This window comes from Falco punctatus, assembly GCF_963210335.1.
Source record: "Falco punctatus genome assembly, chromosome: 9".
In the NCBI taxonomy this organism is placed as follows: domain Eukaryota; kingdom Metazoa; phylum Chordata; class Aves; order Falconiformes; family Falconidae; genus Falco; species Falco punctatus.
In genome coordinates, this window is record NC_137589.1 from 28,653,761 (window position 1) to 28,681,413 (window position 27,653).

A 27,653-nucleotide genomic window follows, 5' to 3' on the forward strand; every position below is an offset into this window, starting at 1 on the left:
ACTGCCCTGTGTGAAGGAACCTGACTGCTTTCAATAGATGGTGATGTGAATTGATTCATCAGTGAGTTCCACTTGGAGCTGGTAAATCTTGCAGGAGACTTTGCAGAGGACACTGAGCTGGGCAAGCTGGGCATCCCCCTCCCTCCCTGCAGCTGCACAGGCTCCTCGAAGGCAGCCAGCTTCCCTGAGCGTGTACCAGCCTCACGGGTCCTGCCAGCCCCATCCAGCTGCTGGCAGCACCCCAGGTTTCCCTGCAGCCTGTTACCTCTTCCCCAGCCAGGGATGCTGCCTGGGAGGACTAGAGTGCAGCCTGCTGCCCTCACCCTGCCGAGACCCTCCAATCAGGGAGACCTGTCCCAATGCTCCTTTCACAAGAGATCACATCAACCATGGCCTAGAAGAGCTGATGGTCACTGGCTCCATCACAGCACCAGTCAGGTCCCTCCTCTGGCCTCCTGTTCCTTCCTCTGGCCTCCTGTTCCCTCTCCTGGCATGAGGCAGAGCAGTCGCCAGGCTGAGCACTGGCACTGGTGCATCTCCATGCCAGCAACAGCTCTGGGATCCCATGGGGTACAAGTCCAGCTAGTCCCGTATGGGGTCATGTCCTGCAGAGGAATGGGGGACTGCCCTCTGTCTCCCACCCTGCACCCAGCAGGTGGTGAAGGGAAAGCAGGGACCGGGGACTGCGAGGCAGGAGGCGAGCACGGGTGTATCCGGTTACAGTCAGCACGGGGCAGAGATAGGCAGAGAACAGCAATGCAGCAAAAAGGGCTTTTAGTGATAATTAATAATTAACATTTCTAATGATGTCCCGGCGACAGGAAGAGTCCAAGCAGGGACCCGGGGGCACTGTGCACGGTGACAGGAGTGGCTGGGGACCATGCAGGGACCTGAGAGGCTGTGCAGAGCAAGTGGCTGGGGTGGGAGAAAGCCATGGGGCTGGGGGTCCCAGGGCTGGGGCTGGGCACCCCTGGGTGGACAGTGCCTAGGGCCCAGCCTTGGCACCCTGCTGCTGCTGAGGGTGCGGTAAACCTGTGATGAAGAGGACTGAAGAGGAGATTAAACACACCTCCGGGTTGACTTGGCCTCTGTAATAAGATAATGCCTTTCCAGGCCTTCCTGTGCCTAGTGAGCACCTGAGAGGGACGTTGCTGGCAGGAGGAGGGGACCAGGGAAGGGTACTGGGAGGCAGCAGCTCACAGGGAGCCACTGGGATGGGTGACAGTCGGCAAGTCACTGCCAGCCCCGAGAAAAAGGACCTCCAGGGCTGGGACGTGTCCAGGCACAGGGAGCCACAGGCTGGCCCAAGGTGCAGGACCAAAGCGGGCAGGGGGCTGCAGGCAAGGCAGGAGGTCAGGTGCTGTGAGACAGTGACAGGAGGGGACAGCAGGGGAAAGAAGGACCAAGTGAGCTTCCAGCTGAGCATGGGACTCCATCACTGCAAGCCACTGCACGATGGGTGTGTAGTCCTGGGAGAGGCAAAAGCAATTCTAGGAGGAACCAGGAGAGACATTTCTGGCAGGGCTGGGGACTCGCTCGCATCCCTGCATGGGCCTCGGGAGACCTGCCCATGCTGGAGCCAAACTGGGAGAGGAGCAGAGGCATCGGGGGGCTGCTGGGGGAGGCAGAGCCTGGAAGACCCATGATGGGAGGACAGTGGCTGGTGCCTAGCACAGCGCAGGCTGTGGGGGAGCAGAGCGCTCACTATAAATACATCAGCGGGGTAAACGCTGGGGAGGAGAAGAGCTATTTCAGCTAAAAGACAATGTTAGCACAAGAATGAGTGGGGATAAATTATCCATGAATACATTTAGGGTGGAAATTAGACCCTCAGAGCAGGGAAGTCCCAGCACAGCCCCTCCAGAGAAGGAAGCGGTGCCAGGCAGGAGCTGGGGTTGGCTTGGCATCTGAGGGATCCCACAGTGTGCTGCTGTGACAGCAGGTGCCCTCTTCTAGTGTCAAAAAGCAGCAAGGGTGGTTGGTACAGCCCGCCTGGCTGTGCTGATGGGTGCAGCGAGCAGCAGTGCAGCAGCGCACAGTGTGTGCGTTGGGGTGCGTGCACATTGCTGCATGCACATGTGAGTGCAGACGTGAGTCTGTGCATGGGCTGTGTGCACATTTGAGCAGCGCATTGAATGCTCGCATGCCATGTGTGCGCACAGAGAGTATGTGCAGATGGGGTGGCTACGCAGTCTGTTACATCTGTGCATGTAGGTGCACTTGAGTGTGCTGACAGTGTGTGTGTGCGTGCTGTGCACCCACCAGGCTGTGTGCAGGTGCCTCAGCCTCCACAATGCTCTAGAAAAAGGCATGACAGCCACAGTGAAGTATCCTGGAGGTTAGTACCTTGAGTCAGCACTGCTCTGCTCACCTGCTCCCAGTTTGTGTTGCACTGTCTGGAATTTGCTGGAGGGGACAGACTGAGTGCTCCATGAATCCAGCAGATTCCTGTCCTGCTGAGGATCCCCCAGCTTCCAGAGCAGTGCCGTCTCTGCAAGGGCCATGGGTGTCACATGGCACTGCCAACTCACAGGCTTCCCCTGGCTGGCCAGAGCACTTGGCACTGCCAGCTAACAGCCCTGAGCCACCCCTCCACCCACTGCAATGCAAGCAAGGGGCGGACTGATTCCCAGCATCCTGTTCTCTTCTACCCAGGGAGATCCCGGGGCGGCAGGTAAGTCACCAAGCACCAGGGACACTGGTTGTCAGGGCTGCTGGCTGCAAGAAGGTCCCCACTCCCAGGGGGCTGCATCCACATGGATGGTGCAAGCACCCCAGGAACAAGGGCCAGGGAAAGCCTGGCCTCTGCCCCAGGGATGGGAAAGGGAGGTCCAGGGTGTGTGAGGAGGTGGCCAGTGCTCATGCTGGCCCCAGCTCAGCTGAAGAGCCTTCCCCAGCCTGTGTACAGCCCTTGGTGAAGCGCAGCATCTCCCTTCCCCCCGCAGCATGTCTGGCTGCTGCTCGCTCTAATTTCCTGTGCATTGTCCCCACTGCCGCCACCACTGTCCCCTGCGCATTCCCGTGCGCTGCACAGCCAGGCTCCCCACACATTGGTGCCCGCTGATGCTCTGTGCTCCCCTCTGCAGCTCCTTGCAGAGACCTGTGTCCCACCTTGGAGTGCTTGCCCCACGGTGCCCCTCATGCATGTGCAAGCAGAGGGGTGGGATGGAGATGTCTGGGCCAGGCTGGGCCAGCAAGGGCACAAGGACTGATGCAGGACTGTGGCTTATGGCCATGGGTTATGCTAAGGTGCCTGCTGGCTGCTCTTTTCCCACAGAGAAACGTCCCAGCCCAGCAGCATAACAGCATCCATGGGATGGGCACTGAGGGGCTCGGACAGCAGGTATTGTGGAGTGCCTTGCAGGCCCACAAATGGAAAATCACCCCACTGGGTGCTGGTAGCATGGGCTGGGCACGTGTGCCCCACATGCATGTAGCATAGTATACCCATGGGGTGTCATGGTATGAGCACATCCCTGCTAACATCTGCATGTGCTGCTGCGGAGCTGCATGTGTGCACACCATGCTGCATGTCTAGCAGTGCATGCCATGCATGCACACCTGTGTGTGCACACACGTACAGGTGCATGTGCAAGGTATGCTGGTGTGCTAGCAGGCCTGCCTGTGTCTGCTGCTGGTGTGCACGTGCTCAGGTCCAGGGCCAAGCCCCAGTGTGCTGGCATGCTGGGTTTGCAGCCCCAGGGAGCCAGCGTGCCCAGCACCATTCACAGTCTTGGCATGCTCGAGCTGGCTTCCTGCCGGCATTTGAGTTCTGTACCTGCCAGTCAGGGATGGCATTAAGAGCCGGCTTGCAGAGTTTGTGCTAATAATTACCCAGGTGGTTACTAAATCTGGGATGAGTTAACAACTCAGCAGAGGGGGTACTTGCCCTGAGCACACACATGCACGCAAGACTGCAACCACGCACTGGGGCTGTGGGGCACTGCAGTGGGGCAGGAACTACCCCTACTCTCTGCATTTGCCATGGGGAGGCTGGGATGCTGAGCAAACCCATCAGGGATGGGAGGTCAGCATGACCATCACACATGTGCAATTCATGTCCTCATTCACCCCAGAGCTCTGGGGGCACTCTGCCTGCGGGTTCCCCAGGCCTGGACACTCGTGCTGGCTGTGGGGACCCTGCAGGAGGCAGCCTCACAGCAAGCCCTGTTAAGAGTGGGTCATCAGAAATGAAATCAAGGGGTACTTGATGGCCACGTGGAAGCATCTTTGTGGGAGACAACCACTGTGGCTGGAGAGCTCTTGAATCCAGCAGGGAGAGAAGAACTGGGAGCAACAGGCAGAAGCTGTAGCCAGAAATGTTCAAATGAGAAAGAAGGGTTTTAGCAGGGCAGCTGATTAGCCACTCAAAGCAGCTCGAATGGTGTGGGTTCCTGTGGCTCCTGCTTTCTCCCCGCGTGTCTCTCTTGGTGTCTCCTGTTGCCTCTCCTGGTGGCTGCAGCCCCAGGTTCCATACTGGAGCACCGGCAAACCTGCTCCACTGAGGTGACCTGGCAGCCTTGTGCCCTGCCAGTGCTCTCCCAGTCCCAGCCGCAGCTACTTTCTGCATCCAGAGACACACAGAGAGCTCTGTGCCCATCGCCACAGCAGCCGTACAGGAGAAATGTGTCAGGGAAGGCAGGTTTGCGGGCTAAGTGACATCCTGCCCCAGGCGTCCAGTAGCTACAAGATTTCGGGCAGGTCAGTGCCTCCCACGACCCGAGATGGGCCTTCCTCCCAGTTCAGACTGGCTGCCGGGGCACAGCCCCTCCCGGGCTCCCTGCAGAGGGAGGTGGGTGACCGCAGGGTGGGTGCTGAGCCCTCGGGGCGCAGCTCGGTGTTGCGCTACCGGGGCTGCCCGGCTCCCCCCCGCGCCCGCAGCTGCACCGCTCCGGGGGGCGCCCCCCGCCGCACCTAGGCTAGGGCCGGTCCCTGGCTCTGCTCGCCCCGTCGCCCCAGCTGCCCACGCAGGAGGTGGGGAGCCGTGCCCCGCCGTGCCCCGAGTGCCGCCCACCCCCCAGCGCCCACGGGGTGACCGCGGGTGTACAGCTCCTCTCCCGCGAGCCGGGACCCCCCGCGGCCAGCCAGCTCCCTCGCCGCGGCTCCAGCCACCCGGGAAGCGTCGCCCCGGAGCCCCCGTTCCCACTTCCAGCCCCGGCGGGGTCAGGGCCCGGGGCGCTGCCCCCCGGCGGGTGCCCCCGCAGCATCCCAGCCGGAGCCGCCGCGGCGATACGGGCAGTAAATCAGGGCGGCGCGGCCCCACCTCCGCGCTCTCCATTGGCAGCGGCGCCCCTCACCGCGCTCATTGGCCTGCCGCCGCCGCCCGGCCATACATAAGGCGCCGCTCGGCCGGGCCGGCCCCGTCGGAAGCCGGGGAGCGGCGGAGCCGGAGGCGGGCGGCACGGCGGGCGGCGAGGCAGGCGCTGCGGGATGCGCTCCCGCCGGCGCGGGGGCGCCGGGCAGCCCCTCTGGCCCGTGAGTAGGGGCCGCTTTGCTGCTCCGCGAAGTTTTCTGGGGCGGGGAGGGGGCAGCGTGTCAACTCCGGCACGGTCACCGGCCCGGAGAGAAGTTGGTGGTGGGTGGAGCGGGACCGCAGGCACGCAGCCCGCCCCCGCAGCGCAGAGGTGTGGGATGAAGTATGGGATGGGGACGGGGAGGGAAAGATGCTGGGATGGGGGGGACGGGGCTCGGGAGGATGGAGTGGGGCAGGGGCGTCAGGATGGCGAGAAGCAAGGGACAGCGCCTCTTCTACAGGCACTTGTGCTTGGTGGTGGCTGAGCCCATGGAGGGGCTGGGGGCTGTGGGGGAGAGGGGTCCAGCCGTATATTTGCCTGCATGGTAAGGGGTTAGCCGTGTGCTGGTGGCTCTTGAGCCCCCCAAGGACCTGGTGTCCCTTGGAGCTGGGCTCAGAGGCTAAGGTGGCTGCTCATCTCCACACTGCATTAGCTGCTGCTGGCTGAGCCCCAGCGTGCTGGGTCTGCCCCTGAGGAGTCCTGCATGGGAGGGGACAGGGACAGTCCAGCTGGCAGCTGGGGGCTCCGGGCCTGTCGGAAGCATCCATGACAGGTTGCATGCACAGGCCGGGGTCTGTGAGAGGGACGTGGGAGGGAGCAGCGCTGAGCCCATGGCAGCAGTGAGCAGCCAGAGCAGTGGGACCAGGGCTTAAGGGCTTTGGCCGGAGCAGAGGCACTGCAGGGGCTGAGGTGCTGTGGAGGGGGCACTGCTGGCACCCCTGAGCAGCTCAGCTGCTACAAGAGAGGGACTACTGGGTCTGTGGGACATCTCCTGTCTGTCCTCTGCCCTGGCAGGCATGGCTGTAGCAGCCTGGGAATGGCAGGAACAGAAATATGATATTACTGGGGCACATGCAGCGTGATGTCATGGGGTGCTGTGATGTCACCATGTTGTCACTGCTTTGGGGTGTGATGAGGCCCCTGCTGCATGATGTTCTGCAATGTCGTAGCGGTGCTGGAGGTGACTGCGGCCTGGGATGGGATGTCACTGCAGTGGTGGAGCATGACATCACTGGGGTGCGTGGTGCGGTGGGCAGCAATGTCATGGTGGCATGCTGGGTGGGGTGGCTGTGCAGACTGCCAGCTCCTACTGTCCCTATGATGTGGGCCAAGGGCAGGTGATATGCATGCGGGTATGTGAGGAGCCCTGGGGACAGCATCTTACCACCTGTGGCGAGGGGTCTGGGGCACAACCACTTGCCGGCCCCACAGCTCCCTTCCCAGTCCCTTCTGTGCAGGACATTGCCAGCCACAGCCATGCATAGGGACAGATGAGCCTTACACGCTGCATCCCTGCCATGAGGCCAGCACTCTGTGTGGGTGCCTGTGGTACCCCCAGCCTTGCTTCCATCCCCCTGCTGCCTCTATTCCTGCCAGGCACCTCGGCTTTGTGTCACCAGGCTCAGCCGTGCTGAGCAGGCATTCTGGAGTGACCACAGGTCCTGGGGTGACCTTGCCACCAGATGCCACAACACAAGACAGGATGTGGCTCTGCTGGGACAAGACAGGCTGAGCTCTGCCCTGCATACAAGCAGGACTCCATAGCTTCAAGCCTCAGGCAGAGCTTCACGCCAGGGCCTCAGTACCATCAGCAGCACACTGGGAACCATGAGGCTTTTCCCTTTCTGCCATGTGGAGCCTGAGTCTCCCTACCTTCCTCTTCCCAAAATGGCCTGGCTACAGGCCATGCATCCCTTCCCCATGGCACCAAGCACCGGATTCACTGGGAAAAGCCTTTCATCTCCAATCAGGAACATTGTTTCCTCCTGGAAAGGCTCCATCCAGCCTGGAGGGATTTTGGCTGCAGCTGGATGAGGTGGGGGGAGTACCTGGGGAGCAAGCCAAGCTGTAGGGAGTGGGAGCTGGAGGGGCCACAGCAGGGAGAGCTCTGCCAGTGGCTTGGGGACAGCCACCCATCACCTGGCTGGGGCTGAGGGGGCACTGCTCTGCATCAGCAGGGTGCCCATGTGGCAGTCCTGCACCCATAAGCCCACATGGGGATGAGTTCCCCATGCTTACTTGGGTAAGCACAGTGTGGGGCTGTGGCAAAGATTTCCCCTCCCTCACTGCCTGGTACTGCAGAGTGTCACCCAGGGACTGTCCCATCCCTGCATAACCGATGAAACCCTGCCCCCATCACATGTGCCTTGCATAGGGCACCTGCACCAGGGAAGGTCCCAGGCTGCTGCTCCTGGAGAGATGCTCCAGACAAGAAGGCAAGGCAGTGGGATTCAAGGTTTCCTCTGCAGCTGGAAACTACTTGGTTTTGGCAGGGGAATCCTGGCTCCCCAGAGACCCCAGGACCATTCCCATCCCCAAGGGTGGCAGCAGTGGGCTGTTCCCTGCAGCCCCTTGGGTCTGTCAGGATCTAAGCCTTGGGCATCTCCCCCTCCCCATGCTGGGCACATGTGGCACCCTGCAGCTGCCACAGCTTCCTTTGCTTGCTGGTGGGGTCTGCAGTATGGGGACCAGCTGGCAGTGGGGCCATTTGTCCCTGTCCCCCTGATAGTACTGGGAGGGCAGCCCTGCCCAGGGGATGGCACAGGCTCATGAACCAGTGTCCCCTGCATTGGTGACTGGGTACCCCAGCCATCCCTCCATTCTGCGAGAGCAGGACAGCCTGGTTTTGCTCCCAGCTGGAGCACTGTCACATGTATTTGTGCCCATAGTATGGGGGGGCACAGCTCACTGGAGGGGATTGCCTGGCCTGAGGTGAGGGCTGGCTGTCCTGTCCTGAGTGCCACCTTACTTGTCACCCATGCTACAGCCAGATCAGAGCCAACTCCAAAATCTCTGCAGCCTTGCCAGCAGTGCTGGCAGACACTGTCCTCCGCAGTCCAGGTTAATTGAGCTTCTCCTCCCAGTCTCCTGTTCCTCGCTGCATCCCTGTGCAGAAACCATCCCTGGTCAGTCAGAGTAGGGAAACTGAGGCACACAGGAGTCAACTGGCAGGGTATTCCCACTTTCTACCTGTGGCCTTCCCCAGCTCTGGAACACCAGCTGGACAGGCGACAAGCTTCCCAGCCCAGCGACTGCCTACTTCCTCTGGCTTTGTCAAGGGAGCAGTGATTGGCATTGTGACTTGCCAGGATCTTGGGTGCCAGCAGCCCCTTGGGGCAGGGTGAGCTGGGGCTGAGCCCAGCTTTGTCAGCACTCTGCAGCCCTCCTGCTGCCTCCCCAGTCCCTCCCATGGGAAGGGCTCCCAAGGTCCCACTCCTGCTCAGCTGCAGCTCCCAGCTCACTGGAGTACGGTCCTGTCCCAGGGAAGCCCAGAGGGTGAGCTGCATCCAGGAGGATGCATGGGGATGCCTGGGCTGTGGTAGTGCCCAAGGGTCAAGGGCCTGGTGGTGTGGCACAGGCTGGGGTGGGTGACAAGAAGTGGAAAGAGTGTCTCCTGTGCAAGGGTGGTGGTGGTGGTGCTTCAGTGCTGGGGAGCAGGGTCTTCTCCTGGAGCTGATGGGCTGCAGGTCTCTCCCAGGTGCCCAGGATGCTGGTGCTGTGCCTGCTGTCCCTGGCCTGGCTCAGTGAGAGCTCCCAGCGCAGTGAGCCCATGTTCATGGCTGTCACCCACCGCCTCCTACCACCTGACTATGACAGCAACCCTACACAACTCAACTATGGTGTGGCAGTCACTGACCTGGATGCTGATGGCAACTTTAAGATCGTGGTGGCAGGGTGAGTGGAGCACCCAGTGCCTTGGGGACAGCAGGACCTGGTGGCCCTGCAGGGCCAGGAGCTGCTTGCCCCTCCATGGGTGTCTGGCTGGATGGGAGGTTGTGCTCAGGGGTGGTGGGATGGGGGTCTGTGTGCACCCACATAGGGTGTTGATGCTTGGGTGCCTGTGTGGGATGATGTGACTGACTCTGTCCTGGCCCTGAGGAGCAGTGGCAGCTTCCCAGAAGCTGAGATTTGTGCAGTGCAGATCCAGTGTGTCCCCCAGCCAGCTCAGCTCCACTGACGGGGACTCGGCAGTCTCCAGAAGTTCAGTTAATTGGCTGGAGGCTTTTTATAGCCCTTTATTGGAGTGATGGCTTGGAAAGGCTGGCAGGAGCTGGGGCGGCAGGGAGCTGTGTACTGTGCTGCTGGCACCTGAGTGGGGCTGGACACAGAGCAGCTGCTGCCAGAGGGTTCTGCCCTGGCTGGAGACAGTGGTGACCACAGTGCAGGCTCTGTGTGCATGGATGTGGCTGTGAGCCACCAGTGCAGCATGTCTGTGTACACACCACAGTGCTTACCCCTGAAGGAGGCTTGCACACACAGGTGCGCTCAGCGGGAGGCAGCCCCTCACTCCCGTGGATCCCATCTGATGGGACTGTGGGAGCTGGGGGTACCACGGTGGCAGTTTGAGTCTGGCCTTGCTGCTGCTTTGAGCATCACCCTGGGGCAGCAAACCAGGGGCAGCACTAGGGACCCTGGCGGGGCCTGAGCCACCACTCCCAGCTGGGCTGAGCCAGGCAGCCGGTCGGGGTTTTGTAAGCAGCCGCGGTGCCCGTTGTATAACTTGTTTACTAGTGCACTGGGCAGGAGCGGGCAGGGAGCCGGTGGGGTGCACCATGCTGAGAGGATTTGCCTTGTGTGCCAGTTTCCCTGCCCTGGAAAGAAAAGGGCTGCAAGCAGGGACCTGCACTCCATCTTGCCCCACTGGTGCCTGGACCCACCCCTGCCCTGGCACTGCCCTGGGGTACCCAGGCCAGGTAAATGTGAGATGCCAGTGTTGGGCTGGAACAGGTCTAGCTGAGCCCTCCCCATTGACACCCAGGAGCCAGCCCCACATTTGGGTGCTGATGGCAACCCAGGTTCACCGGCCTCCCTGAAACACACAGATGTCTGCTGTGCCCATCATGGGGAAAAGCCAGTGTCACACCTGGTGTCCTCCTAGGGATAGGATGGGAGCTTTCCTCCTGTCCCCAAGCCTCAGGGAGCCATTGACCCTGCTCACACCCACAGGTACAATGGCCCCAACCTGGTGCTCAAGTATGACAAGGTGCGGGGACGGCTGGTGAATGTGGCGGAGGATGAGCGGGACTCCCCGTACTATGCACTGCGGGACCGGCAGGGCAATGCCATTGGTGTGACAGCCTGCGACATCGATGGGGATGGCCGCGAGGAGATCTACTTTCTCAACACCAACAATGCCTTCTCTGGTGAGCCCTGCAGGAAGCAGTGTCCTGAGCCCTGGGTGTGGGGGGAGCTCCCAGCACGGCCGCCCGTGACCTTCGGCGCGTGAGGGATGTGTGCGGGCTGGAGTTAATTTCTCAGTTGAGTGGCTCCATTGATTGATGGCAGTGCAGGCGGGACACCGAGCCCAACCAGCCGCCAAGTCAGCACTTCCAGCTGCCCACTGCCCTCCCAGCAGCACCCAGAGTGGGACAGCAGCTTCCCCCCTGACCCCTGGGGCTGGCCTACCACAGGCATCCTGTGCTGCAAATCCCAGCTGTGCCCCACAGCAGCTGTACCCCTCTGTGCCATGGCTATCCTGGGCCTGCTGGACTAAGACAGGTCTAATCCTGCCCTGCCGGTGCTGTCCCAGTTTCTGGGATGCCTGTTGTGGGGAGGAGATGTGCATATCCCAGCCTGACACTGGGCATCCCTGGAGCTCCCTCGGTTGGTGCTCTAGCCCAGCTTTGCTGTGTCCCTGTCCCACAGCCCTGACCTCCAGGCAGCAGATCTGTCTTCCTGATGCTCCTAATTACCCAAGCTGGCGGTGGCTGCCGGCACACCTGTCTCTAAATCAAGTGCAGCTTGCTGCCTGTGCTTGGCACAGAATCTATCTTTTTTTTTTTTTTTTTACCTTCTTGGGTATGATCTACAGGGCTGTGCCCCATTGAGACACATTTTACCTTAATGATTTGATTCTTCTGTGTGTCTCCTAGTGGCCCTTAAGGGTCACAGGGGCTCTCATAGTGGCAGCCTGGCCCTGTGCCACTGCTGGGGGCTGTGGGAGACAGAGCAGAGGTTTGGGATGCTCCAGGAAAGGGTACCTTTTCCACAGCCTCCCCTTGCCGCAGGGCACCCTCCTCAGGAGGAGGCGGGATGCTGCAGCCCCCTGACCCATGCCCCCTCCAGGCATGGCTACTTACACGGACAAGCTCTTCAAGCTCCGCGATGGGCGCTGGGAGGACCTCCTGAGTGACGAGGTGAACCGGGATGTGGCCAGCCGCTTCGCCGGGCGCTCTGTTGCCTGTGTGGACCGGACGGTGAGCAGGCAGGGCACAGCAGGCAGGGGGCATCTCCCCTTCCCACCCCCTTTGCCCCTCCAGCCCTCCCCCACACGATCCTGGGGACCTCTCCCCTCATCTGGGCATCAGCCCCACCCCCCCCGGCACTGGGGCCAGGGGTGCCCCCCAGCAGCCCATGACTGTCGGGGCTGGCAGCCCCTACAGCCATGGGGACTGTGGGCACCTGTCCACACGGTTGCCACCAGCTGATAAACGTGCCTGTCGAGGTGATTTATGTTCCTGTCACCTGCTCTTTCTTCTTCCTCCTCCTCCAGTGGTTTGTTTTCAAACGATTATCACTAAATCAGGGTCTAGCTGCCGCACAGGACAAGGGAGGCAGTGGGGATGAGGGGGAACCTGGCACAGTAGGGTTGCCCGTGCTGGCACTGTGAGCCTGGGGACCACAGAGCTCCTGGAGGCAATGGGGCACATCCCCACTTCGAGGATGCTTTTCACCATGGATTTTGCAAAGCTCTTGCTCAGTACATGGCAGTGGTGCCTAGTCCCACAGAGCCATGAGAGCATCCAGCCCCACAGCAGGATTCCTGCGGTCCCAGAGGAGATGCATTTTGGGCGGGTGGGTGCTGAGGAGATGCTGTGGCTGCAGGGCTCCGGCAGGTACTCCATCTACATCGCCAACTACGCCAGCGGTAACGTGGGCCCTCACGCTCTGATCGAGATGGACGTGGCCGCCAGTGACCCTGCCCGTGGCGTCGTGGTGCTGGTGGACGTGGCCGCCCAGGCTGGCGTCAGCAAGTACACAGGTACCAGCGGCTGCGGCGCCGCCGAGGGGACGGGGCAGCGCGGCGCGACCGTCCCCGCGTTAGGCTGCCTGACTGCCCCATCTAGTGGCAGCCCCACGGCCCGTGGAAGCCACCCGGGCCACGGGACGCCCGACTACACGGTCACCGGGGATGGTCCCTCCGGAGCCCCCGCGGGGCGGCCGGCAGTGTGCCAGCCTGCGCCCCACGCTGCCCGGCCGTCGCCGTGCCCCGTCTCACCGGCGGTAAATTGTCACTAATTAGGAGTGTTGTCACCATGGTGATGGCAGCGATTAAGGTTGGGAGTGACACAAGCGGCTGCCAGGCCCAATTAGTGCCTCACGAGAGGGACTAAAGGTGGGAGGTGGGAGAGGAGGGGATGCCGGGGGTCCTAGTGCTGCCCACCTGGTGCTCTTGAGGGGGCGTGGGGGTCAAAAACTCTGCTGGGGAAGCGTACCAGCTGGCCCCTCACCCTGGGGCTCCTGTCCCCAGGGGGTCGTGGGGTGGCCGTGGGCCCCATCCTGAGCGACAGCGCCTCCGACATATTCTGTGGTAATGAGAACAGCCCCAATTTCCTCTTCCACAACTTGGGGGATGGGACGTATCAGGATGTAGCAGCTGCTGTGGGTGAGTAGGGGGAGCACCCAGGCATTGGGGACCTCGGGGCAGGGCTGGCTTTGCCTGCCCCTGCCTGCACGGGCTGGTTGAGTGCAGGGTGGGGGGATAGCCCTGGGGGCCTGGAGGCAGATCAGGGCATCTGTCAGCACGGGGGTACAGCCCTGTGTGGGGAGAACCTGTCTGGGGACTGTGGGGCACATCCCAGCAGGCATCCCGGGGAGATGTAGGCAGGGAGGAGGTTCTGTCTCCCCCGTCCCCTTGTGGCTCCCCAGGGCTGGATGACCCCTACCAGCATGGACGTGGCGTGGCACTGGCTGACTTCAACCGTGATGGCCGGGTGGACATTGTCTATGGCAACTGGAACGGGCCACACCGCCTCTACCTGCAGAGCGGGGGTCCCGGGCGTGTCCGATTCCGGGTGAGGGCTGGGACCATGCCACCCCACCCCTCTGCTGGCTTTGACACTGAGTCTCCTTGGCCAAAGGGGCCATCTTCACCCTGATGTGGCTTTGAGCCTCAATTCCCATCAAGAAGAGGACCCAAAGTGGGACCGGGTGTCCTGCTCCCTGTGCCCATTGTCACCCCATGCCCATCCCTTACACAGGACATCGCCACCCCCAAGTTCTCCATGCCATCCCCAGTCCGCACTGTCATCGCAGCAGACTTCGACAACGATCAGGAGCTGGAGGTTTTCTTCAACAACATTGCTTACCGTGGCTCCTCTGCCAACCGCCTATTCCGGTAGGAGCCTGGCAGGTACTGGAGAGCCAGGACAGCCTGCACGCCGCTCGGGGGGGGGGGGGGGGGGGGCGGGGCGGGGCTGAGCAGCCCTCATGGTGCACCCAGGCTCACGGGGTTCCTCTCCAGCAGTGCCACTGCTCAGGCTCAACTAATAAAAGGCACCGTGACTGAACCTTTCCCGGTGTCATTACCAGCCACTGCGATCGTGCCTGCAGCAGCCCCTGGGGTCCCTGGGGTCCCTGGCACTGCTGATTAGTGGTGATATGGAAGCTTGTTTGTGGCTTCTGTTAATTGTGCGAGTGAATTCCTCATTACTGCTGTGTGGCATCTCCTCACCTGGCATGTGGGGCAGTGGGAGCTAGTTGTCCACCCAGTGCTGGCACCCACAGATGGGTGGAGAGCAGTGGCTTGGCAGGGAGCCCCTGGGGAGGGTCTCTGGTCCCAGAGAGATGCAGCAGTGTTTGGAGATGGTGTTGCTGCTCTGCTATTCAGACCCACAAAAGCCAGTCTCTCATGACATCCCTGTCACCCCTGAATGGGGAGGGGACGTGAGGTGCTAACAGGCAGGGGCCAGTCCAATCCCCCAGCCACTATGGACAGCCACTGGGGCTGTCACCTCTTCTACCATGCTGCTACAGGAGGGGATAAGCCCTTCCTGAGAAGGGGCTGCAGGGGCTGGCATTGATGCCCTTGTCTGTGCTCGGCAGGCTCATCCGCAGGGAGCACTCAGACCCCATTGTGGAAGAGCTGAATCCAGGAGATGCGCTGGAGCCAGAGGGACGGGGCACAGGTGTGTGTCCCTGGCCATGGGGGCCTATGCTGGGGTGCACCACAGCATCAGCTGGCACCCTCTATGCCTGAGGATGCTGCATGCCTGGCTGAGTCACCTGCCTGCTCCCCATCAGCATGTTGGAGCCCCTGTCGCCCAGGAGCAGCTCCATGCTTTCTCCCTCCACCCATACCCAGCAAACAGTGCTGTCTCCAGTTGTTACGCAGGGTGTAGCTCTATATTTGGGAGGGGGCCAGGCAGCCTTCTGTGTCTTACAGTCTCCTGGGCACTGCCTGTCCCCTCCACTGCTCAGGGAGCTGACCCACCTAATTGCAGGGTGTCACCCATGCATGGACGCTTATTCCTACCTGGAGTCACCCCTTCTTATCTATTGCCCCTGCGTTGCTGGGATTGCAGCTGCCACCTGTGGGAGCCCACACTGGCAGCAGGGTGTAGCACTGGGAGACATGGGGTCAGCTGCAGACATGACATGATCCTGTCCTTGCAGGAGGTGCAGTGACAGATTTTGACGGTGATGGGATGTTGGACCTCATCCTGTCTCACGGAGAGTCCATGGCACAACCGATCTCCATCTTCAAGGGCACCCAGGTGAGTCAAGTAGAGGGTCCTCATGTTGTCCCTGTCCGTTCTGCCTCTCCTTACTCAGCATCCCTGCTCCCTTCTCCCTTGCAGGGCACCAGCAACAACTGGCTGCGTGTCATCCCCCGCACCCGCTTCGGGGCCTTTGCACGAGGAGCCAAAGTGGTGCTGTTCACACGGCGCAGCGGGGCCCACCTGCGCATCATTGACGGTGGATCAGGGTACCTCTGTGAGATGGAGCCTGTGGCGCACTTTGGACTGGGTGAGCTGTGGGAGAGGCAAAGAGCTGCCTGTCCCCCCTGGGCAGGGGCCATGTCTGCTGCCCTGGTGCCATGCAGCACAGCAATCATTCACACCCATCACACTGGCCATGGTGGTCTCTGGAGGAGACTGCAGGTAGGGTGCACAGCCACTGCAGCCCTGCTTCGAGGGGCCACTGCCCTCTTCCCCACCCCCTGCCTGCTGCTTTGCCCAGGTACCAGGGCTTTCTCTGCCCATTAACCTTCCACTGCCTCTGCACGGCTGGTAGCCAAGCCTGCAGGGGTGTCCCTGCCTGCTGGCAGGCCATCCCATTGTCCCTGCATGCACCCCCCCTCTAGCTACATCCCCTTGCATGGGCTGTTAGCATGGTCACCTGGGGCTGGGCTCAGGGAACAAGGGGAGGCTTTGCCCCCTCTGTCTCTACCACGCCCCTGGCCTCCTTTCAGCCCCTGCCTGCCCCGGAGACCCCCCCCCCTGATGAGCTGCCCACCTGCAGGGCACGATGAAGCCAGCAGCTTGGAGGTGACCTGGCCGGATGGCCGTGTTGTGGCACGAGCTGTGGCCAGCAGCGAGACAAACTCTGTCTTGGAGATCCCCTATCCCTTGGATGTGGAGGAGCAGCTCATGCCTGCCCCGCTGGAGGTGAGGGCCAGGTGTGGGTGCAGGGCAGGAGGCTTTGGGGGCAGAAACAAGGGGCTGGGCTCTGTGGGCTCAGTGGCTCCCGGGGCTGATTTCTCCCCATCCCAGTGGTCTCTGCTTTTCCCCAAATGCAGTGCGGGCAGGGATTCTCCCAGCACAAGAACGGACGCTGTGTAGGTGAGTAGCTGCTGGGGGTGCAGGCGTGCCTGCACCTGGGGTGCTGCAGCGTGGCCCCACGGCAAGCATGAGGGCAGCACCCTGCTACAGGGAGGTGGCAGCTGGGGAGGTGGTTGGGCACATAAGGCAGGGCTGCTGCATGGCTCAGTGCAGGGTACGGCTGCCTGCCTGGGACTGGGGGCAGAGCACGGCTCTAGAGGGGGACTGTGGTTTCGTGGGGAGCGCTGTTCCGGGGGCGGGAGGCATAGCTGGCGTGTGGCAGAGTGGGCATTGCACTAGAGCCACAAGTGATGGAGGGGCAGCAGGGATGTGGCAACGTGGCCATGTTGTGAGCCTTCTGGGCAGTCATGGCTCGTGTGTGGCTACCTGTTAGGGGAGTCATCTAGCACATGCAGGGGAAACTGGAGGGGCCATGGCCAGTAGCCTCAAGCTCCCAGCCCACCTTTCTCACACCAAGTCCCCTCTGCTTGCAGATACGGACGAGTGCACAGAGTTCCCCTTTGTCTGCCCCCGAGACAAGCCCATCTGCATCAACACCTATGGCGGGTACCGCTGCCGCAGCAACAAGCGCTGCAGCCGGGGCTTCGAGCCCAATGAGGATGGCACAGCTTGCGTGGGTGAGTGATGGCTGGGATGCCCTGAGCCCATGCCACTGTAGCCTGGCCAATCCAGTGGGCGACAGCCCCAAAGCACTGCCTTGGGATGCTGTTGCACCCCTGCCAAAGGCCTGGCCGCATCCTGCAACCTGCTGGGTGGCTAACCAGCTACCTCCACACCCTGGCTCTGTGTTTGTTCATCCTGTGCCTCCTGCTGAACCACCACTGACTCCCCTTCTTTCTTTCTCTTTCTCTCTTGCTCCTTCTTTCCTTCTCTGTGCAGCTCAAGTGGCCTTTTTTGGGGGATATCCCTCCGCCGGGAGCTGGCACGGGCTCCCCCACAGTACCCTCCTCCCTCTAGTCCTCGGACTCTGCCTTTGCCTCTATGCACTTTAACCCTTGCCCGTAACACGCCAGAGCAGCCTTGGCGGAAGGACCGGCCAGCCTCTGCCTGTCTCTTTTTCTCTCTCTTTCCCTCCATGTTGAACTGCCCTGGAAGTGCCAGCTGTGCCCTACGGGGGTGGCCTGCAATGGGACAGGCACGGAGCCCAGCTGCCCCTTGCATCGTGTCTGGGAAAGCAGCCCCGGGGCAGTGCCCCTTCGCCAGCACCTCCCCGCCCCAGTGCTGCTCCTGCCACACCGGTGCCTCCCGGGTGGTCGCTTGCTCCGTCGCCTTGACGTACCATGTGCCTGCTGGTTTGGCCTGCGACGTGTGTGCTTCACCTGCCCCCTCCTCAGTGAGGGAGACCCCCCCTCCCCAGCCCTGGCAGAGGAGGGTCCCCCCAGCCCTGCAGAGGAAGGACCCTCCTGGTCTGTTTTTTTTAACGTATTGACCCCACTGTTTGGAGTCAAACCCTGCTCAGTCTTCCAGCCCCTCTCCCAGAGAACTCCCCCAATAAACTATATCCTGTCTATTAGCCCAGCCTGCTGAGCTGTGCAGGGCAGGGCTGTGCCCATGCTTCTGCCTGGGCTGCATGGGTAGGGGGCTTGGGGGTGGGGAGCATGGCCAGGAGCTAGCTGGAGGGTGCATGGTGGCCCTGGGCAGCTCTGCTGCTGCCCGGCCCTGCTCCCAGCCCTGGGAGCACAGCCAAATAAGCAACACTGGAGGGTCTGGGATGCAGCAGGCAGCCCTGCCCACACCACCACAACAGGTCTGTGCTGCCTTCTCCCTGCATGCTGTAACCCCGTGCTGCTCTCTTCCCCACCACCAGACATCGACGAGTGTGCCCTGGGCTTGCACAACTGCAGCCAGCTCTGCACCAACACCCCTGGGGCACATGCCTGCCATTGCCGCCCGGGCTTCTACCCCCTTGATCCCTCTGCCAGCCAGTGCCTGGGTGAGTACCTGCAGGCAGCGGGGGTGGGCAGCCCATGGTGTCCACCCACCTGCCACTGCCATGCTGTCCTGGGAGCAGGGATGCTGATTCCTGGCATGCCCTGTTATGCTCGTAGCCCCAGCCAACACAAAACGGGGGGCAGGATGGACAGTCTGTGACTGTGCAGGAGTTGGAGTGAGGAGGCACCTGCTACCCAGCAGCCTTGGGGACAAGTGTGACAGAACCACAGCTGCATGGCTGTAGGCATTAGAGATGCTTTCTGTGTCCCAGCTCCACCCAGCCCCAGAGCTGCCCCCCACATGCCTCCTCCATACCCAGCCCTGCCCATGCCGGACGAGCCCCGTACCCTTGGCATAGGTCTGATCCTCTCCCCTTCTTTCCCAGACGTAGATGAGTGCCAGGCACAGCCTGGCCCCTGTGATCATATCTGCCACAACACCCACGGCTCCTTCCACTGCCACTGCCGCCAGGGCTTCTCCCTGGGTGCAGGTGGACGCTGCCAGCGCAGCTAGCCTGCCCCAGCACAGCCACGTGCCCTCTGCTTACCCCAGCCCTGGGCCAGTTGTGCCCAGTGCCAACTGAATAAACCCTTTCCTCCACTGGTTTCCCTGTGAGTCCCTGTCACTGGGGACATGTGACTGCTACACAGGTCTGTCCCTGTGTTCCACATGGACTGTCCCATACCTCCCCCTTATTTCCTCCAGGCTCCCACTCCTTGTGGGACTCCATGCACCCCGATGGGCTGGGGGATGCCCAGCCTGGCTGTCTTCCCAGCGTTGCCCCACTCCCTGCTCTGATACAGGAGGACAGGCAGTAAGAGATGAAGCATGGGGTTTATTGAGGAAGGTCTCCATGCAGGGGGGGCCCCAGCAGGATCGGTGGGGGCAGGGTCACCCCACACACATGCCATGACCAAGCCAAAAGGAGTCCCATGGGGCAGGGTCCTCCCTCTGTGGACCCCACAAGAGAAATGCCCACTCAGTTCAGCCCTGGACCCAGGCAAGGACTCTTCTCCTTGGGGTGCTGGATGTCACAGGGACCCTCCTATTCCCCCCCATCTGACCCTGGCCCGAGAACCCCCACACCTTGCAGCCAGACCCAGGTACCCCTCGGGGTCCCCACCACAGGCCAGACTGAGAATTGCGGTGCTGGTGGCAGATGCATGCAGGACATGTGGGCAGGGGAGGGCTCAGCAGCAGGAGAGGAAGGGTACTGGTGGAGCTGCTCCACCGGGCAGCCTTCCTGCATTGGTGCACGTCATGGGGAAGAGCAGGCAGGGGGCTGCCAGAAGCCAGGTGTAGGCAGGCTCTGCTGGGAGTGCACGGGGAGCCCAGCTTGCCCATGCTACAGCTCAGCCTCCACTATGCTGAGCTATGCGGTAGCCCAGGACATGCAGCACAACGGCAGGAGCCTGCCCAGCACTGTACCTCCCTGCCCTGGGCATGGGGCTTGGGGCTCAGGATCTTTCTGGGTACAGTTGGGGATGGCACCAGGTCAGGCAGGGAACAGAAGCCAGTGTCGTGGGCAGCGCTGAGGGATGCTGCTGGCAAGGATACCACTACCAGATGGGTAAGGGCATCTATCTGGCCAGGGCTGGGGAGCAGCAATTGGTAGCATGTGGGGAAGGTCTGGGGTGAATGCATGGCACCATCGTGCAGATGAAGCAGCACCAGGGCTCTGTCAGGCACCCTGTGCAGTGGGCACGCAGCAGCTAAGCCCACCCTGCAGCACCAAGAGCGGGATGTTCCAAGGAGGGGGCGCAGCAAGGGCTGGCAGTGCCTGTAGTCATGGGGATCTGTGTGTCCCCCTTAGCACTGCCTGGGGATTTGCTGCTCCCTGATGCACGATGCACAGCACGCGGGGCGCTGCCAGCTGGGACTGCCCGTGGCAGGGCAAGCTCCTTCACTTGGGGGAGGGACAGCAGTGCGGAGCACCCAGAGGGCCGTGGGAGCCCCTTGGCACCAGTTTGGCTCAGCGGAAAGCACCTAGGATGCCCCAGCACCAACCCCTGCCCGCAGTGGGTCTGAGCAGGGGCAGATTCACTGCGGGGGGCACAGAGCAGAGGGGGGTGGGCAGCCCCGCTAGGCAGCCCCTGGCTTCCCCCTCCCACCCTCCCTGGGCTCAGAAGCGCGTGCTCTGGTAGTGCAGCTTGCGGAGCTCAGAGAGGCCACTGTCCCGGCAGTATGAGTCCCTGTAGGGACTCCCTGCCAGTCACCGGCCCCCTGCCCCGCCACCCCCTCCACCGCTGCTGCTGCTTGAGCTGCCACTGCTGGAGCTGCCGCTGCTGCATCGGTCCTCATAGATGGAGATCTCGATCTGGGCCCTGCTAAGGATCGTCAGTGAGACGGGCCAGCCCAATTGCCCAGCACCCACACCCGATGTCCCCCCACTCTTTGCCCTCATCACCCCCCTAGCACTTTACGTCCCAGAGGATACAACCCTCATGCCACGCTCCAGGGGATCAGTGAGCAGCAGGCCCCGTGGCGCATAGATCTTCTCGTTCTGCTCCTGAATGTACTTGGAGATCTTCTTCAGGACCTGCCAGTGCACAGAGGGATACTCAGAGTGTGCCAGCACTGCTGCCTGCTCTGGCCTCCAGCCCCCCCCTGCTCCCTGTGCCATCCCTGTGCCCACCGCCAGGCCGGCAGCCATGCTTGCCCCTGAGCCCTCCCCTGGACCTCAGCACCTTCTCATAGTGTGTCTCCATGCAGAGGAAGATGAAATAGGCAGTGGCACAGGCCAGGCACCCCTCCAGGTACGAGCTGCCCCCAATCTTCTCCGCCTCAGCATAGAAGCCATTAAGGGTTTTCACGGTTTCCTCAAAGAGTTGCCGCTCGATCTAGAGCAGAAACCAGTGGCGTGAAGAGGAGTCTGGCTAGAGGCTGACCCCCTGCACCACCCTCTCCCATCCCCGGGGGAACTTGGGGAGCATTTAACCCTCACCTCCCTGCCCAGCTGCTATATCATCTCCCTGGCCCCTGCCCACCTCCCACCCATGCCAAGACCTGCTGAGCCTGCAGCCCTTCACCAGAGCTTCCCGGTCACCGAAAGCACCCAAGCCCCAGAAAACCAGGCTAGGTAGCAGTGACTGCATGCACCCAGCAGCATCAGATGACCCAGAGCCATATAACACCCTGTGGAGGCCCCGTGTCTTCAGTGTCCTCTTGCCCCTGAGCCCACAACATAGGGCACCAGCTTAGGGCACCCTGCACCATGGCAGCCTGCCAGGCTTCCTACCCGGCTCTCCAGTTCAGGGGGGAACTTCGTCTGGAACTGGCAGGTGGTCCCATCGCTGTAATCCCGCTGAACGAAGACCTTGGTGGCCAGGGATGCGCTGCGCCGCAGCTCCTGCAGGCTGTGCACCTGGGGGGCAGCAGGGGGCAGGGGGGCAACAGCTGGGGGGTGCCAGGCATCCCTGCCAGGGGCCTGGGGAGCAGTGCCATTCCCCAGTGTCAGAGGCTGCAGGCTCACATACCCCAGGGCAGGGACCCCCCAGCGCAGGCTGTGTCATGCCGGGAGCAGAGCTCGGTGCTGGAGGTGCAAGGCCAGGGGCAAGGGGAGTATGGCAGTGAGGGGAGGGCGCCGCAGCAGCCCCCCATCGGGGTGTGGGCGAGTGCATGTGCTCCTGGGCTGGTGCCTGGCCTCGTCTGCACCAGCTGCTGCATGCATGGGTGTGTGTCCCCTGGTGGGCCACCACCTGGGGAGGGGAGAGCCCCCTTTCCCCAGCAGCGCCCTAGCACCCAACCACCCCGGCAGCTCCCCGGCGGGAGGACGGAAGAGAGCCAGGCTGGAGCAGGGGGCCGGGCTGCAGCGGCAGCGCAGCGGGCGGCCAGGCTGCAGCGGGCGGCTGCACAAAAGGGATCGGCAGCCCCGGTGGCAGGCGCACAGCCCAGCCCCCCAGCCCTGACACCTCACGGGTTATGGGGACACACGCCAACCCCCCGCGCTCTGGGCTGCCGGGCAGCTTTGGGGGTGGGGTGGTGGGGGGTGGTGGGGGTGGTGGAGAGGAGGATGGAGGGGCCAGGTTGTGCCAAAGACGAGTGTCAGACCCCTCCCTGCTCTTTCGCTTGGGTTACATGGGGCCACCGCCTCCTGTGTGTCCCATAGACCCTCTCCGTGGCCCCTGGGAGACCGACCCCCAGCCCCACAGCCACCTCTCCTCCCGGGGCACCCCACCCCAGACCCACGCCGCTCCCTGCAACAAGGGCGCCATGCACCACTCTCCCCGCCCCTCCCACCCCTCCAAGCACCCCACATACACGCTGGCCTCTCGATGCACACAGACCACGTACCCCTCCCAGCCCCCAGCCCCACATTACCCCAGTGCACACCATGGGGACCTCAGCCCCACGCTGCCCCCCCATGCCGGCGCACCCCACGCGGACCCCTACCCCCCGCGCCCAGCCAGCCGATGGCGGCGGCCCGGGGCAGGGCAGAGCGGGGGGGCTCCGCCGCAGCCCGGCCCGGGAGATGCGCGCTGCCGGCTGGCCCCGCCGCGCCGCCGCGCACCCACCTCCGTGGCCATGGCGCGGCGTGCGGCCGGGCCGCGCCGGGCTGGGCTGTGCCGGGCCGGGGACCGGCGCTGCCACCGGGGCCGTGCGGAGCCGCGCGGGGGCTGGCGCTGTCCGCGGTGCTGCTGTGCCGGACGGCGGAGGCGGGCCCGGCCGCCCCGTGTGCGCAGCCGCCCGGCCCGCCCCGAGGCGACGGGGACGGGCGCCTGCCGCTACGGGTACGGAGCCCCGGGAGGACGCGGCCCCGTTGCTGCGGACGGCGGCCCCGGGATCCGGCTGCTCCGGGGCTGGCCCCAGCGGGGGGCTGCGAGGCGGGGCCGCTGCCGTGGGTGCCGGGGGTCCGGCGGGCACTGCGGGTACCGGGGCACGGCTGCCGGGGGGATGCGGCTGTAGGTCCCTGCGGGGAACTGACCGCCGAGGGGGTGCTGCTGGAGGCAACCGGGGGCCTGGGCGACCGTGGGGCTGGCCCGGTGGGACTGTGGGGAGCCCACCCTGGGGCTGGCAGCCCTCCGTGCCAGGGGCCGCCTCTGAAGCTGTTTGTTTGCAAGGGAGTTGCAGCTGGCGCTGCGCTCTGGAGCCAGTGCTGCAATCGCAGCTCGGGCAGACATCAAAGAGCGGCGCTAACGAATTCCCTGTTATCTCTGCCCGTTGACAGCTCAATTAGAGCCGGAGAAATGCCAAACAGGGGGAACAGAGGCTCTCCCGAGAGGCGGAGGAGGGGGTGCTCACAGCTGGGGCTGTGGTGAGGCGGGAGGGACGCGGTGGCCGGGCACAGGGCCCTCGCCAGGCAGGAGAGCAGCCAGCCCTTCCCTCAGCACCTGGGTGATGCTGAAGGCAGCGCGGGCCCTGCCAGCGCGTCTGCTAACACAGCACGGCCGGCTGCCTGAGGCGCAGGGGCCCTGGCCAAACAGGGGCAGCTCCAGCCGACTCCTGCTCCCTGCCCTGAGCACCAGCCCAAGCTTCGGGCAGAGCAAATAGCGGCAGAGCCTAGCAGGTGGCTAGCAGGCAGCGCCTGTGCTCTGCGATGTGTCAGGGTTTGTGACCAAGGGACCAAAGGACACGTGCAGGCAGGAACCTGAGTCGGAGGGTTCTTCTTCCTCCAGACACATAGCTATGGATCCCATAGCTTTCAGGGGCAACCTACTGTTCCCACGGGTCAGAGCAGCCCTGCCAGCTTACGCTCTGGAGCAGTGGGGTAGTCTGCTCAGACGGTGCCACAGGGCCAAAGGACCCCCCTTGGTGTGTGGGGGTGTGTGTGTGAACTCTCCCACGTACACATGCATGGGCATGCACACACATACACAGGCATCTGTGCGTGCGCTTGGATGCCCACATCCACCTGCACGCCCCATGTGCCTCCAAATGTGCGCCCAGGAGCATGTGCACACACTCACACACCCAAGTGTGGCCCCAGGTGCCCCCAAAACCAGGCCCTGTGTGCCGGCACCTTCCCATGCTGTGTATCACTGCCACGTCAGGGCTCGGCTGCCCGCCTGGCAGCACCCTGCCAGTTGCCATGGCAATGCTGTGCCTGCCAGCAGATGAAGTTTGCTCTCCCATGCCAGGCAAAGGACGAAGAGCAGCCAGGGGAGCACAAATGTCCCTGCTCCCCCAGGGTCTGTCCATCTGCCTGCACCCTGTGGTGCTGCCCCAGGGATGTTTATTCTCTGGCTGCACCAGCCCAGCCCAGGTTCCTCACAGCTCACAACCAGCGCTCCAGCTACCTCACAAGCCACAGACCTGCTGACTGCAAGACCAGGGCATGTGTCAAGGAATGTCCTTTGGTGGGACATCTTCACCCCATCAGGGAGAGCTGCCTTCTGCCAGCCATACTACCCAGGAGCAAGCCCTGCCACACAGTGCTCGCCATTGCTGCACAGCCCCTGGCCCTGCCTGTGGTGCCTGCAGCCTCCAGCATCTCCAGAGCCCACTGGGGCCTGCCAACCCCCCATGCAGGATCCACCATTGTAGACTTTCTAGTTTTAACCAGAGCAGGGACACACTCTGCTGGTTTCTATGCACAGGGGACAGGCTGCTGTTGTGCCGTGCCATGCCATGGCTCCCAGTAGGGCAGGGCAGAGGCTGAAGGAGACTGGTATAGCTGACACCATCCCAGGCAGTAGGAGCAGGGGCAGCAGGGGTGCAGAGCAGCCCCAAAGTGCTGCATGGCCCTGCTGTCCCCTAGCCCTCAACACTATGCATGGTGCCTGGCAGGGTGCCTACAGCAACAGGGCTTTGGCCCTTCTGTTCCATCTGCTGAGCCCCAAGGGGCTATTTTTAGGCTGCCTGGCAGTGGGGGCGGGCATCTCAGGCGCAGCTGCTGCCAGAGCTGCCTGGGTCCTCCCCTGTGTTTGGAGTAAGGGGGCTCTGAGCTGTCCTGCAGACAGACCCCACAGACCTCTTAGCGCTGCTGGCTCTTGCCGTTGCCCCCATCCATGTGGGACAGGCGTGGGGCTTGCCTGGAGCCCCTACCGCCAGCCACGCAAAGCCAGCATGCCCATGTCCATCATGCTGCGGCAGCCATGTCCCAACAGTGACCCTGCTCCAGCCCCTGCACTTGGCTCCCAGGCCAGGACCAGTGGGTGTCCCCAGCATGTCCCCAGGTGCTTGGCACTGTGCCTGGTCCCAGCACCCCAATCCTCCCTGCAGTCCCAGCACAGTGGCTGGGGCTGTGGAGGACAGCTGGAGCCCTGTGACCAGCCCCAGACCAACCAACTCCTGGGGTCCCATCCTGCACCCACTGTGTGTCAAGCCCCATCCCCAGCCTGTCAGGGCTGTCAGCAACCCTGGCTCTGCTTCAAAGGGGCCACGGTAGGGCCAGGACCTCGCAGCTGCTTCACATGGCACTGGGGGGGCTTTCATTAATGGGGAGGGAGCATGAGCTCACCACACCAGCGAGGACAACAGTGACATTTGAGAGACACACAGAGACAGCAGGGCAGCTGATAACCTTTCCTGGGAGACGGCAGGTGTGTGCACCGGTACTGGAGGGCAGCATGCCACCACACTGGGAGCCACTGGAAAACAGATCCAAGTGCCCCAGCCTGTGCCTTCATGCAGGACACGGAAACTGCCCCAAACTGGGGCCCACCAGCCCTGTGGCCTGGACACCCTGAGGATGGGCACTGCTCTGTGGCACCTGCAGCACTGCCACATCCAGCTGTGTCCATCCCAATGGGTGCTGCCAGGACACCATTGCACCTGGGACCCCCCCAGAGGCTGGGGGCAGCCCCCAGCATAACCTGCAGGGGTGCATGGTGGGGGAACACAACACTCTCCTGCAAACAAGCAAGCAGAGAGGGGCTGTGGTTTCGGAGCAAGGTGCCAAGGTCTACCTTTGGCAAAGGTGCCGGCTGGGAGCCAAACCTGTGCAAGGATTGACCCCACGCCAGGAGCGGGGCTGTGCTGGCAGCAGACATGGGAGGCTTTTCCCACCTCCCCAGTGGGGCTGGGGATGAGCAGATGAGCAGCACTGCAGAGAGCGTCCCCATGTCCCCATGCACGCTGCCATGCTGCGAGGCAATGGGGTTCTTTTCCCAGAGGTGCCCATGCCCCCTCCCTGCCCCGCAGAGAGGGGCTGGGGCCAGGGAGGGGGGGGGGCGGCAGTGAACAGGGGGTCTGTATGCAGGCTGGCAGGAGCCGGGCAGGGCCAGGAGCTGCCGGGGGGGCTGGGAGGGCGCCAGGGCAGCCTCTGTCCCGCAGCTGGGCCGGGAGCACTGCCAGATGCATTCCTGGGGCTGCCAGGGCCAGCTGGGAGCGTGTGTGGGCGCAGGGCAAGTGCACGGCCACCACTGCCCTTGCCCTCTGCCAGACCTACCGGTCCCATGCCCCGGGACCAACTCGGCCCCACAGTGCCCCCAGACGTGCCCCAACTTCCCTCGGCCACCCCCAGGCAGGGCCACCCCCGCAGAGACGTGCTGTCAGCCCTGCATTGCCCCCCATGTCAGGCACTGCCAGACAGCCCAGAACACATGTCCCTGCACGGCCAGCCCCAGTGTGCTGTCCCCTCCCGAGGGTCCCTGCTCCACGGTGGGTGCAGCCCACGCCTGGCACTGATGCAGCCTGGGAGTCAGGAATCCCAGGGGCCTGGGATGGGGCTGGGAGAGGGAGGACAAGAGGACAGGGAGAATGGGAGGGAGCCCACCCAGCCCTCTCAGCCCACCCAGGCCCAGGGAATGTGTCTCTGCCCACAGAAACAAGGTCGGCAGCATCCAAAGCTGAGGTGGGAGAGGGAGTGGGGACACAATGGAGGAGGACAGAAAGCAGTGGCCAGGACCCTGCTCAGCATCTCATTCCCCAGAGGCCTCCTGCTCTCCTGGCTCATCTACACTGTGCTACAGCCAGGCACAAGTCCCTGGGAAGGGCCCAGAGTGGCAAGGGGGCACGCCCAGGGTATATCATCTTACCGTGCCACCCTGGCTGGCTGTCCCCAAGGTCCCCACTGTGGAGGGGGCAGCCCCCATGGCCCTGCTTCCAGTCTTGCTGCTGTGAAAGGTAACACAGGCAGTGGCACAGCCAGCTCCTCAGAGTGACAGAGGCAAGTGTCAGTCCCCCAGCCGGCACTGGAGTAGCCTGCGCAGACAGGACACAGGGCAGAGTGCCAGCTCCAGCTGCCTTGGGGCCACCCCCTACCCTGAGGTACAGCCCAGATCTACCTCCCCTGGGCCATCCCTGGTGGGAAAGGGTTAAGAAAGCAATGGGGGTGCAGCAGAGGCCCCCCAGCGCAGGGGCACAGCCTCAGCTTGGGGACAAGGCTGCCAGGGCACCTGGCAGGGCAGGAGCAGAGGATGGACAACCCTCTCCTGGGGCCAGCCCTGCTCCCTCCAGGTGGCCGTGTTGCCAGGAGGTTACTCAGTGGCTCTAATGAAGGCATCGTGACAGACAGGGGCACCGGGCCAGCTGGCAGGGAGCC

General features: G+C 63.0%; 2 protein-coding genes across 8 annotated transcripts; one reads left to right on the plus strand and one right to left on the minus strand.

The window, feature by feature from the left end:
• The first annotated feature begins 4,103 nt into the window (after window positions 1-4,103).
• On the plus strand, window positions 4,104-18,834 carry CRTAC1 (cartilage acidic protein 1). Of its 6 annotated transcripts, XM_080401836.1 has the most exons (16): window positions 4,104-5,475; window positions 8,992-9,188; window positions 10,461-10,657; window positions 11,580-11,710; window positions 12,339-12,495; window positions 12,985-13,119; window positions 13,383-13,528; window positions 13,715-13,851; window positions 14,559-14,641; window positions 15,129-15,229; window positions 15,314-15,482; window positions 15,978-16,123; window positions 16,255-16,297; window positions 16,771-16,914; window positions 18,105-18,230; window positions 18,615-18,834. In XM_080401836.1, exons 1-16 carry the CDS (start codon window positions 5,431-5,433, stop codon window positions 18,740-18,742), a joined length of 2,085 nt encoding a protein of 694 aa, XP_080257962.1. In that variant the 5' UTR covers window positions 4,104-5,430; the 3' UTR covers window positions 18,743-18,834. The 6 variants fall into 6 exon arrangements, with proteins under 6 accessions (XP_080257962.1, XP_080257960.1, XP_080257961.1 ...); XM_080401834.1 differs by having other exon boundaries at window positions 15,129-15,482; XM_080401835.1 differs by having other exon boundaries at window positions 18,105-18,651.
• Window positions 18,835-18,935: 101 nt separating this feature from the next.
• GOLGA7B (golgin A7 family member B) lies at window positions 18,936-27,608 on the minus strand. 2 transcript variants are annotated; one of them, XM_080401866.1, is made up of 5 exons: window positions 27,148-27,608; window positions 21,468-21,593; window positions 20,917-21,069; window positions 20,667-20,768; window positions 18,936-20,546 (listed from the first exon to the last, which is right to left on the minus strand). In XM_080401866.1, exons 1-5 carry the CDS (start codon window positions 27,202-27,204, stop codon window positions 20,442-20,444), a joined length of 543 nt encoding a protein of 180 aa, XP_080257992.1. In that variant the 5' UTR covers window positions 27,205-27,608; the 3' UTR covers window positions 18,936-20,441. The 2 variants fall into 2 exon arrangements, with proteins under 2 accessions (XP_080257992.1, XP_080257993.1); XM_080401867.1 differs by lacking the exon at window positions 27,148-27,608 and adding an exon at window positions 22,744-22,862.
• Window positions 27,609-27,653: the final 45 nt, after the last annotated feature.

Coding starts and splice junctions, on each gene's coding strand:
- CRTAC1 (XM_080401833.1), top strand. CDS start 5,431: ATGCGCTCCCGCCGGCGCGGGGGCGCCGGGCAGCCCCTCTGGCCC. Junction 13,529..13,714: donor CCGGGCGTGTCCGATTCCGG/GTGAGGGCTGGG, acceptor TCCCTTACACAG/GACATCGCCACCCCCAAGTT. Junction 16,298..16,770: donor CAAGAACGGACGCTGTGTAG/GTGAGTAGCTGC, acceptor CTCTGCTTGCAG/ATACGGACGAGTGCACAGAG.
- GOLGA7B (XM_080401866.1), bottom strand. CDS start 27,204: ATGGGGGCTGCCCCCTCCACAGTGGGGACCTTGGGGACAGCCAGCCAG. Junction 21,594..27,147: donor CAGCCAGCCAGGGTGGCACG/GTAAGATGATAT, acceptor GCTGCCCCCCAG/GTGCACAGCCTGCAGGAGCT. Junction 20,769..20,916: donor TGGAGACACACTATGAGAAG/GTGCTGAGGTCC, acceptor GTGCACTGGCAG/GTCCTGAAGAAGATCTCCAA.